The sequence below is a fragment of the Labrus mixtus genome, chromosome 9 (genome assembly GCF_963584025.1).
Source record: "Labrus mixtus chromosome 9, fLabMix1.1, whole genome shotgun sequence".
NCBI lineage: Eukaryota > Metazoa > Chordata > Actinopteri > Labriformes > Labridae > Labrus > Labrus mixtus.
In genome coordinates, this window is record NC_083620.1 from 15,807,605 (window position 1) to 15,820,091 (window position 12,487).

Sequence of the window (12,487 nt, forward strand, 5' to 3'; positions counted from 1 at the left end):
TTGAGAGAAGAGAGATGCAGGTTTGTGTGTTTGTCCTACAACGGGGGGCAAAGATTATATTTTTAGTGAACAAATGCTAAAATAAGTTAATGAATGAAGCACAATTTGATTAAAGTTATAACTTAACCAATAAAAGAGTCAAATAGATTTTCCCCAGTGCAAGCTGTGACTGTGTACCGGTTGTGTGTATGCTAAGGTTTCCTTTAAAAATGGAACTAGAGCATACAAACTTCCTCCCAGTTACAACAAAAGTATACAAGAGTGGCCTGTCTTAATTTTGCCTGCTTGGTGGCCGCTCTAGCACACACAGAGCTTCTGCTCACTCTGTTGAATGCTGCTCCTCCTCTTTCTCATCTATTATTCTTCATTGTTAAGCTATGCCTCCACTTACTCTCCTTCCTAGACCTGCCCTTGATCCCACATCCCCTCTGTCATCTCGGTTTCCCTAGATTCCATATATACACTCCATGATGTGTCTCGAGGCTATTTTTTGCAGCAGCAGCTCTCCCTCGCCTCACTGCACAATGCCAATACTCTGTTCAGCTGTTTGTTCTCTATATTTTATTCATGAGACAATAAGAGACATGTGTACATCTCCTCATCTACACCCACACAGCAGGATTCCTCTTCGTTTTTGGCATGAATTTCTACCCCCTAACCTCCCTCCTTCTGCAACACCACCTCCTAGCATCCTGCTTCATTTATCTTCCACTTAAAGCATCAGCTGCCCCACCATGACTACCCACCGCCAGATACATCCATCCCTCAGGAGGAGGCAGGTCTGTCCCCACAATCTAAAAATCAGCCCTGCTTCTTCGCACCTCTTTTCCCGATTGCATTCTCTCACTGTGGCAAGGCCTGACTCCCTCTGTGCCCTACTTTCTCCTCCTGAGCAGCTCTGTTAAATTTTTAACTGAAGAGTAGACCTTGTTCTCTTTGCACTCATTCACTGACTGCAATGCCACTTAGACTGGCAATAAAACTGAGCTGCCATTTTTGTTTCACTTCCCTTGTTGTGCCTGAATTTATTTTCATCTTTCATTTTGTTTAGGCGGTGTGTTTTTTGGTTTTTCTGTATTTCTTACTTATTATCACACATATCAGAAGCTGCAGTGTTAAGAGCACAGAGCAGATTATTCATGACAGTTATTTTATATATTGATTATATCAAACAATTTTCATATAAATAGTTGCAGACACAAAGTAATTTTACTTTCAAAGCCAACTTATTTGCTTTCTCGTCCAAAAACAAATGCAAAGCTTCATAACGTCTGTCTGTACGGTTCATCTACAGCAGGAGCCAGCTGCTGGTTAACTTAAGATCAAGAAGAAAGAAACCGAGAAGACCACAAACCAGGCTTTTTTCTTTTCTTTATTTTTTCATCTTTTTTTAATGATGATATAACAATAAAAACTAGTGACATAAAGGACAAACAAAATAATAAACAAGGAAACCAAAGAACTAAGACATGCGATATAGACTACAGTTATGAATTATTGTTGTGTGATTGAAGAAAAAGAGAAAGTCAGACGAGTTTAATAAACAGCTACAAAAAAAGTCAGTTATAAAAATGACAATAATTACAACACGCCCAGCTCTTTCCAAAGGTTACATTATCAATCTGCCAGCTTCACTCAAGCTCATACATTGATTGAGGGGTTTATTTAACTCTCTTGGTTTAAACCCGTTGTCAGGCAACCAGGACAGACCCTGGAGGTTAGTTGTCCAGACAAGTTTTTTTTTTTTTTGGAAGTCAACAACAACACGTTGGGCTGCATCAATCCTATACATAATATACCACAATATGTTTGCCAAGCGATGGAGTATGTGACTGTATGTAGCTACTTAACTGAACTGTGCAGAAAGTTAATATCAACATTTCTGATCCAGCCCTCAGAGCTCTGATTAGTCTGGGTTTAAAAAAAAGTATTTCTTTAATAAGTGAGTATGGTTCAAGTATCACTTTGTTTTTTGTTTTGAGTCAAATCATTCTCCTTTTTTACTGTTTTTATTCTTTACAGATGAGGCATAAAAACGAGAACAATCTGGACAATCTGTTTTTCTTTCTAACCTAGCAGATCTTTCCATGACAAACTTAACCTTGACTTTGGTTATTATCTTCCACAGCATGTAAATCAGGAGGTCCTGGGCGTAGCGTGGTATGCACTCATACATGTCGAGCAGAGGTTCAGGTTCATTTCAACAAGAGCAAAGAGCTGATGTTTCGGCATGCTCATTGCTTACTTCACCTGTGGCATTTACAAAGATAGTCTTTGTGTTATTGTTGGCCTGTAAATCACAAAACATGTTGAAAGAATGTAAGCTATTAATAAACATGAAAAGGGCAGTTTTTTTAGCCGCTCTTTTTAATAATGCCTGGGAAGTGTGCCACAAGGAATCACAGAGTTGACTTACAGGTAGTTATTGGATTATGAATGCTTCAGATGTTACCGCTTAATACTGTTTTATTTGTGTAGACCGCTAAACCTGGTGTACCTCCAAACACATTAGCTGTGTTAGCTGCACTGATCTTCTCCTGGATAAGCCCCCCATGCACTTTGTACCTCAAAGCCATCTGTACTGTCTGTAGCTCCCTTTTTTGGGGGAGGCAGTAGGACCAGAGGGAGGGGGGAGGAGAGGGTTCTCCTGTCACCGTCTGCCCAAAATCCCCCACCCAAAGAGGAAAACCAAGGAGGGTTTATCCCTCCCATGACAAACCGTCTGTCTGCTCGAAAGCCAGAGACGTAACAGCTTTCTCAGGAAAGAAAACAAGGCTTATTACTGTTCACTCCATATTGTACTCAAACTGGCAGTGCCATATGACGCACAATGAACTGTATCTATTTGATCAGGAGTGCCAGTAACCCTTATCACACTTGCACATGCATCTCTCTCATTATAAGAATAATGTGTCAAAGGATCTGTAACTCAGTATGCAGAGAGTGTGTGCTGTCTGCAAACTGAGTTACAGAAATGATTTGTTAAGGGGAATGCCATTGCAGTTTTGTGATATACAATCGCAGTCAGTGGATCTTATTGTTGGAACTGTAATATGGATTGTTTGGACATATTGGCTCGCTCTCCTCACCGTGTTGTGGCTTCTGAACTGAGAAATGAGATGACACGGGGCCACAGATGATGTGACATGTGGAGGCTTAGCTCTGGCTGGAGAGGGATTCAGTCAGCTGAATTTCAAATACTTCATGCTTCATTCTACTGTCGTTGAGAGATTAATGGAGATGTGTTAGCTATACATGTTTGTTGTATTTTATACTGTATATTTCTGTCAAGTAGGTGTTTAAATATGTTATCTTCTGCAGGTGTGGGACTACGAAACAGGAGACTTTGAACGCACACTGAAAGGCCACACAGATTCCGTGCAGGACATCTCTTTTGACCAGACCGGCAAACTGCTAGCATCCTGCTCTGCAGACATGACTATCAAGCTGTGGGATTTCCAAGGATTTGAGTGCATCAGGACCATGCATGGTAAGGAATTTGTTTTTTTTATGCCTTTCAAAAAAGTGTCTGTCCTTTTTGTATGACCACTTTTGTTATCAAGAAAACAACCTGACAGTAGCCTCCTACCACGTGGGTAATCATCAAGCTGGTGAACGAGCTCTTTTGTTGTTCAATCATTGCATCATACATGCAGCTTAATATGACTGTACAAAGGGCTCAGGTGGTGCAGATGCTGTTACTTTTCACACTTGATGAGCTTCAATCAGCTCCAATTCCCACCACCCTGTGCTGAGATTCTAACCAGCTCTGGCAAATCAACTGTTCTGGTCTCTTTTAGTACCCAACTACTCCACACCACAGTACACAGGCATTTGGATCCCCCTTCTTCTGTAATCTAAACCGTTAATTCACAAATAATTTTTTCAGGCTCGTCAATTATTTGTCTTACTTTTCTGAGGATCTAAGGCATTGGTAATGTTATCACTGAATCATTCCCTCAGCATTATGTGAGTGATTTGCTGGCACCAGTTCTCAAACAGTCGACTGTGTTTACAAGCACAGATATGTCTGTCTATTAAATGGATCCCAGCGTCGTAGGTTTGTTCCCCATCAATTCCCTGCTGTCTATTATCTCTTTAATATCCTTGAATTTTTCTCCTCAACCTTGACTCCATATGCCTTCCGCTTCTCCATTTTTTACATCTTTAACAAAAAACACAAGGCCAACTTGATTATTAACACACACACACACACATCTCTTTTTCTCTGGAACAAACTAGACCCCGGTAAATTGGCTGCCTCTCTTGTCATATAATTGGCTAATGGTGACCAAACCCTTTGATTTGTGATGCTTTTGGTGACTGCAGGGATGTACAAAAATATAGTTGAATAATGAAAAAAAACCTGTGTAAAAATGATCTGTCTGTTGGAATAAGGAAAAATTAAACGGATGGTATGTTACTGTCTAAATAAATGGTCTCTGGGTTGTGTTGCTCAGAAAGCTTAGATTGTGTTTTTCTGTTCTTTTTTTCCAGGACATGATCACAATGTTTCGTCTGTAGCCATCATGCCCAATGGAGATCACATCGTTTCTGCCTCGAGGGACAAAACCATAAAAATGTGGGAGGTGGCAACTGGGTATGCAGTCTCAAAGAAATCCTTCAAACAACTTTATGTTTTCAAAACATGATTTTCAGTTTGATTGATCAGATCAAACTTGAAACCATGATGACACTATTTTCTGTCCATTAGCTACTGTGTGAAGACCTTCACTGGCCACAGGGAGTGGGTCCGTATGGTGCGGCCCAACCAGGACGGCACACTGATTGCCAGCAGCTCCAATGACCAAACAGTGCGTGTGTGGGCCGTGGCATCCAAAGAGTGCAAGGCTGAGCTGCGGGAGCACGAACATGTGGTGGAGTGTATCTCCTGGGCACCAGAGAGCGCCCACCCCACCATCCAAGAAGCCACAGGCTCTGAGGTAAAGCACTACTTGAATGAAACATATGGGATTTGTGATAACATTGTTCAATATTGAGAGCCATAGAATTAAATATATTTTTTTTAAAACCCGAGGGTAGCTGATAGTTGTGAGAGCGTGAACATTATGCCCAAGCCTCCATCCAAAAGGTCTGGTGTACACATGTTGAGTGAGAAAGCATTGCTTTACTACATCAGAAGTTCAAACCAAATTCATACTTTACCATAGTATTTATTGCAAAGGTTTATATTACGATACCAATAAAGAGCGATTAATTACACAGCCACACCTTGATCTCCTCCTCATTTCCCAATGCATGTTAAGACCTGGGGACCTTTGGGGAGTGCCGCTATAGCTCTTTATGCTTTTTTAAAATATACTAACTACAATTTAGATCTGACATGATTACAACAGTATTTACAATACATCAGTGATGCTCAGCCATTAGAACAGTCTTTAATAAAGAGAGAGTGTGTGCTTGTGTACAAACATAGCCTACAGTCAACCCAGACTCCCTCCTCGTGCCTTGTGATCTTAAGTATGTCCAGTCATCCCCCTTGTCAGGTTAAAAATTTGCCCTGGCAGCAGTTGTCTCAGTCTAACCTTTTAAGCAGTGAAAAACATGGATTCAGGAGCTCATTATTGGTGTGTTGTCTTTTTATAGTGAAAAATAAGCAGAGCATATTACTACCTGATTAACAGTGCAACGATCTGATACAGCAACACCTGATACTACATTTTTGGCTGTGTTGGAGGCCAAAGCCATATTAGAATCTGTATCGACATCTGATACCAGTTACTGCTCTAGTGGTTATGTTCTAAAATTAGGAAAATAAAGTGTTAAGTCCCAGAATTAAAAATGTTGAAAGTTCAACAAGGAAAAGACAGCTGGAGCTGGAATGAACCAAACGAACCTAGCTTTATGAACTGGATGTTTGCCTTAGAGGCACAGCAATATTTCAATAATATTGAAATGTCAATTTCACGATTAGCCTGATTTCTCTTTAGTCCTTTTCTCCAAAACACTTAAACAGACCAATACAGTGAAACCCAGCTTCAATGACTCTAGTGATTGCTTGGTTGCACATGCCAGTCTCCACTGATGCAGTTAAAAATGTCAGGCATGTACTGACTGTTTGAACCAAAGTGTTTCACAGCTCTATCGTTTTCCCCTTTGTGCCCAACCAGTCCAAGAAGAGTGGTAAGCCAGGCCCCTTTCTGCTGTCTGGCTCCAGAGACAAGACCATCAAGATGTGGGATGTTAGCATTGGCATGTGCCTTATGACTCTGGTGAGCACCATCTACTGAAATCTTGATGTCAAAAAGAATGAAATTATTCTACACAATAAGATAAATTGGTTTGCAACTGGTGTCTGTTTATCCCACAGGTTGGCCATGACAACTGGGTGCGTGGTATCCTCTTTCACCCTGGAGGAAAGTTCATTGTGAGTTGTGCGGATGATAAGACCTTAAGGATCTGGGACTACAAGAACAAACGCTGCATGAAAACCCTGTGTGCCCACGAACACTTTGTTACCTCTCTGGGTAAGCAGCCCCCCTCACCACATGAAGCATCTTTGCTTTTGTTTGACCGGTTTGTCTCCTGAGGTGCAGCAGGAACCTCTTTGTTTCACGCTCACTGGACAGTGGAGCTCGTTTCACAAATATCTGCTTTTGCCAAAGGTTTAATATTTGTACACAAACCCAGTTTTTCCACAGTGTTCTACGAGTCCTAAGGGTTGATAGCAGCTGGGGGTTTAAAAGGTAGACAAAAGCTTACGGATTTTCCTGCCTCCCCCTCCTCATATCTGCAGCTTTTCAGCAGATCAAGGCTCAGGGAAGTCTCTTGAGGAGCTCTTTAGCCAACTTTTCCTTGCCAAACCGTTTGAAATCCAGTCCCCTTAAATCCTGTTTGATATAAAGAGGATATTGATGTAATGAATTTGGGGTTGGTGTGAAAAACAATTGAAGCACCTTTTTGTTTGGTTTCATTGAAGCAAAACATTTATTTTCACCATTTTCCAACGGGTTCTTCTTCTGTCTGTACACACAATCAAACTGGATTGGAACTCTCATTGGTATTCAGTCTGACATAATTTGCAGGTTAGCTTATTTTTCATAGGATTGTTCTGTTTGGTATTTTCGAGCCAATAAGTGGTGCATGTCACCAAAAACATTTTCAATGGAGATGTAAGCCACAGTAGCTTGTACTTGTTTTTCATGTGGTCAGAGAAACCTGCAGAATTAAGAACGTTTTCTTCTATGATTGTAATAATAAAGAGGTTGCATACGAGGAAGGATGATAGGCACTGATACAGATGTGCCGAAAACTTTTGATACCGATTTTGTAGACTTGAGTATTAGCTGAGTACCCCTCCAATAGACATAAGTTCCCCTCCAGTAGAAAAATAGAAATAAGTACCCCTCCAGTAGAAGGGAGTACCCCTCCAATAGAAATAAGTTCCCCTCCAGTAGGAGTGAGTACCCCTCCAGTAGAAGGGAGTACCCCTCCAGTAGAAGGGAGTACCCCTCCAATAGAAGGGGGTACCCCTCCAGTAGAAGGGAGTACCCCTCCAATAGAAGTGTGGTTCAAATGACAAATTATTATTGGTGGAGGGAAAAAGTGAATGCTGACATTTTGCTATAGCTTTGACTGACGTTGCCCTTTCTGTTAGCACGGCACTGTTGTTGTTACTGTCACACAATTAACCTTCAACGGGTTGTTTTGGGGGAGCTATTTTTCTGCCAATGTTCTCAGTTTTTAGTGGAAAAAAAAATGCTAAAGGAAAGAAAGACTGTCCCCTTTCATAATCCTGTCACATCAAAAGTCTAGTCTTATTTATCCAATCATTGGAAACAGCCATCAAGTAGTATTTGAATCGCTGAATACTCTGTAATGTTGGTGATGAATAAGAATCTGACGCAGAAAACCTTCTAGACGGATGGTTGAACACAGATAAATGTGTGCAGCAGCCGTGTTGTTGTAATTAAAGTATTTGTCATGGAAACAAGACTTTTTTGTCTTAGTTTGTATTTGCTCTGATTATCTTTTTGTTTCCTCAACAGATTTCCACAAGGCCGCTCCCTACGTGGTCACTGGGAGTGTAGATCAAACATTAAAAGTCTGGGAGTGCCGCTGATTTGGACCTTGGAGGATTGGACCAACACCCCCATTTACCCAGATGCTCCTCTGGTTCCAACCTCTCCTTCGACCATCCCACTTCCCCTTTCATCCCCCCTCCCCCCCCCCCTCACCTAACCTAAACCTCACCCACACATCATCATCATCATCATCATCATCTCCTTCCTCCGGCTGCACTTACCACGATGGTTATCTTTCCATCGCTCTCTCTGGTCCAATAAATATTGTCCATCTATGTAAATTATTCCTGGATGTAGATCGAGCTACTAAATGTTACACAAAAAAGTATTCTTGCATGGTAATCCAAAATTGTATACTGTAAATTTACATAACGTCTAGAAGTACCATAGGTTTACCACGAGGCTGGCCGTCTGTCACGCAGCCTTACCAACCAACCGAAGGCAGATGTTTTTTGACTGGGTGTAAAATGTAGGGCACTAAAAACCGATAATTTAAGAGATGACAGTGTCTTTATGTGTAAGATTTATTTTTGTCTATTTTTTTATTTAGGATTTTGTTTTCTGTTTTTTTTTCTCTCCTTCACTGTCGTAGTCTGTTGGTGCCTAGCTTGGTGAAACGTTCGAGAGATAAGGAAGGAAAAAAGCATATATATGATGCGATAAGATACAATTGTCTGTGGGGCTGTTTTCAAATAATCTGTAGCTTTATAACATCACTTCTCAAGTGTGCGTACCATTTCTTTTCATGTGGACTAGGAAATATTTTAATGGCTGTATATACGAATGTTTCAAACGTTTGTCCTTGGACCTTGGGGCTTAAAAACAGCTTTGTACTCTTGTCATGGTGGCACATGAGCCACTGATAGGCTTTAGATAAATGATCCCATCTAATGAATCTGCAACAAAAAGAAAAGGTACCAATCTTAAAAAGTTGCTTTTGTGAATTCTCTCACTTGAGTGTTTTCCAAAAGAAGTCCAAATGTACACAGCAAGTTTGTTTGGCTACCGCCGTGAGTGTGCGCACTGGGTTACAGTGGCATCTGAGCAGAGTTCGGGGATTACACCTGTGTAATCTTGAGCACTTGATAAAGACCTTCGTTGTGTCTCCTTTTAGGAGATGAATCCCTGTGACCTTGCATGTCAGACTTTCATTGAACTGAGGCACCTCAACCTACTTCTAGTACTCTTATCTTATCTCTTATCCGGGCAGTCTTGGCACAGCTTGGTTAACTATAGGAACTATATGGGGTCAGAAGATGCAGATGAAGGCCTCAAACAGAAGCCACTGGTGGAAAGCAACCTGCTACAAGGAAAACGTAAAGGCATGATGAGGAGTCAAAGTGAGCCCCCTGGGTTTGATATCTGGGATGTGCAAAAGATCTCTAATTTCTGAGGGTATACAAATGGTTTTGAATAGAAAAATTCAGTTTTCTGTGAAAATATGAAATGTAAATTAAACTTGTTATTAAGAGATTTGGCAATTTTGTATCATCGCACTAAAGGATGAACTGGATGGGAATTAAGGTATAGTGAGGAAATGCTAGCAGCAGACACGTTAAGTGATCTGTTGATGGTGTAAAGTCTGTAGAGGGGTCTGATACTAAGGATGCTCCTCACTGTTGAAAGAGGACAGGAGCAGTTCCTGGATCAGATATGCAGGAGAATGCTTAAAAAAAAAACCTGAGCAGAGACTCTTTACAGAGAAGAATCCATCTGCAGCCCACATCACATGTATGCAACAACTTCAGAGTGGCTTTCCTCAAAATTTTAGCTTTTGATCTTTGTGGAGAGGTCATTGAAAACGGGAAGATTTGTGGAAAGACTGGAAAATTACTGTAAACCAGTGCATACTGTAGAAACAACCATTCCACGCCCTGTGGAGGACAAAATACATGAAACATCTTTCTTCTAACTGTAGCTGATAAGGTGATTCATTAATCTTGCACATCCCTCTTTTTACTAAATCTTTGGCCCTTGATTGGTCCAAAGACAACATTAAAATTTAATGCTGTTGATAAATGCATAAACTTATAATTTCTAATTAGCCCTTTCATTCCAATGCAGTTGTTGGCTAATAAAGAATTCCACTGCTTAAACTGATCTTATCTTCGCTTCTTTGCCATGTTTTTCCTCTTCCTGTGTGTATTGGATGTGATGATCTGCTGCTCAAGCTCCTGTTAGTGGCTAATGTGAGCCTGATGTGACCTGTTGATGTGGCACTGCTGCATGTAAACCTGCACCAGAGGCAGAGCTGTCAGAACAGTATTAGTTAAAAAGCTTGAATATTGGAGACTGTCCATCACAGACCAATTAGTTTGAATAATGTCTCTGTGTACCGTAAGTACTTAAACTATTTGAGAAATATGGTAAAATTGATACATGTCTCGTATTTTGAGCACATGGCCTTTAAGCTTAGCCAAGCATAAAGATTGGAAACAGCTAGCCTGTTCCCCTGCAACGTAGCAAATCTGCTAACTTGCTAAAAACAAGTTTCCTGATTAACAGCTACAATCTCATGTTTAATCTGTTAAAAAATAAAATATGAAATGAAACTGCGCCATTTTTTGACAGTATTTATTGTCAACTGCAACCTTTAACTCATTGGACTGTCACTGATTGGCTGGCAATGGAAGTAAAAAGATGTAGTTTTATTTTTGTTTATTTACCTTTTAATGCCATTGTAAAGAATTAAGCTCAAATGGAAAGCTTGACATTTATTATTAAAGTTATTCCGTCTCTAAAATACAAGTCTCTGAATTGAGCATTTTCTTAGCACCGTCTTAGCTTTAAAAAATGAGTTTCAACACCTGTATGTAGCCTCTTGTTATTCTGAACGAATGAAACAATGCTAGAAATGTACACCTGTTTTTAAGTAAAACTGATGCTAGCAAAAGATGCATATTTATCATGAAAGCATTACAGTTTTTTGGGCAAACTGGTGAACCCAACTCGGTAAGAAAGTGAACAAGCATAGGGTATTTTCATTTCCCTAAACAGTCTTTTACAATGTGTCTTCTTTGGTCGCCTGGCTAGCTGAGTTCAGACAGCTCTGTTCAATGGTTGCAGAAAGGCTGGTTTTGTTGATTGTGTGATGCAATTTGAAGGAGGCGTATATGCTCCTTCTTCTGTAACATTAACGGGATTGTGGCAGACTGGGATGTCCCAAAGGAGAACCTCTTTCTTTCTTTCAGGGAATCAAACTAATGTCTCCTTTTTGGGTGTGCCCACTTAAAGGTCTTTTTTGTTTTTTCATTAAGCTGTTGTCTCTGTCCTTACTTCCAAGGAAGACTTAAGGTGGAAAACCAGCTTTTTTTGTATTACAATTTGGCACAGCTAATGAAGATGCCAATTTGTTCAATGTTCTAGCTAAAGCCAAAAAAAAAAGGAGACATTCCTCTGTACAATCTGGTTTAGCTTGATGAGTCAGCCTCTTTCTTTAGGTCCAACACTGTTTGGCCAACTTTGAAAAATGATTCTTGTCTCCTCAGGATCACGCTATGACATGCCAGACCATAAAATGTAAATTGAACACTACTTCCTTGTTTTTATTCAAGGAACGTGGTTAATCAAGGGTCAGGACGATGTGTGTTCTGTTTCTTTTGTAAGAATCGATGGAAAAAGCTACAACACAGCTGCTGGTGTTGTAAGCAAGTGTGTGCCCTGTGGAAGAAAAAAAAATCCCCTTTTGCCATTCGCAGGTCCCAAGCAATCCCTATGCTACATAGGTCGGGTGTGTGAAGGGACTGACAGACAAGTTTTGGCTGTCTGTTGTTGTTGTTTTTTAACCTCGGCCTAAAGACCACCACACTTTATCTGTCCATGAACCACATTCGAGGGCTTCAGACTGCACAACACAGGAGAGCTCATTGTTTTCACCACTATGGTCTCACTCTTCACTCAGCAAACTGTTAACAATATACCTGGATGTCATTATTGTTTGCGATATAATAAAAGATGAAAATCTGCCCCCATGTTGTCCTGTGTGTTTGTTTTGATCTTATTGTTCATGGATTGCAAGGCAAGAAAGTATTACATAGCAGCATTAGGGACAATGTCTAAATTTAGCCTACATTTGAAATGAGAGTTCGTTCAAGTTGATGATGAAAAATTGAAAGACACAGTCACAAACTGTTTTTTAAATGAATTGTTGCATTTTTCTCAACACTTCATGCCATTTGTAATAAAGGTGAGAATGTAAAGGAAGGTACAATTACAGCATAACGAAATTAAATCTAAAATAAATGGATATTAATAATAAGGGGAAGGCACTTTTTGTAAAGTTATTATGAATGTAGGTTAATAAAATAATCTTGGGAAACTTTAACCTAGCCTTCCTGAAAACATCTTTGAATACAAAACTCTCAGAAAATAACATTCACAATAATATTCATCTCTTGGTCTTTGAAGTGAAATATAATAAGACAACTTAAACATCTTCAATC

General features: G+C 40.1%; 1 protein-coding gene across 2 annotated transcripts in view; it reads left to right on the forward strand.

The window, feature by feature from the left end:
* Nucleotides 1-12,010, forward strand: part of LOC132980375 (lissencephaly-1 homolog) — a 40,742-nt gene extending 28,732 nt beyond the window's left edge. For both annotated transcript variants that reach the window (XM_061046466.1, XM_061046467.1), the window contains exons 6-12: nucleotides 3,322-3,490; nucleotides 4,498-4,600; nucleotides 4,715-4,943; nucleotides 6,132-6,233; nucleotides 6,332-6,488; nucleotides 8,010-9,836; nucleotides 9,867-12,010. In XM_061046466.1, coding sequence (XP_060902449.1) covers nucleotides 3,322-3,490; nucleotides 4,498-4,600; nucleotides 4,715-4,943; nucleotides 6,132-6,233; nucleotides 6,332-6,488; nucleotides 8,010-8,083 — 834 coding nt within the window. In that variant the 3' untranslated portion in view covers nucleotides 8,084-9,836; nucleotides 9,867-12,010. The remainder of the gene's footprint in view (nucleotides 1-3,321; nucleotides 3,491-4,497; nucleotides 4,601-4,714; nucleotides 4,944-6,131; nucleotides 6,234-6,331; nucleotides 6,489-8,009; nucleotides 9,837-9,866) is intronic.
* The last annotated feature ends 477 nt before the right edge of the window (nucleotides 12,011-12,487 follow it).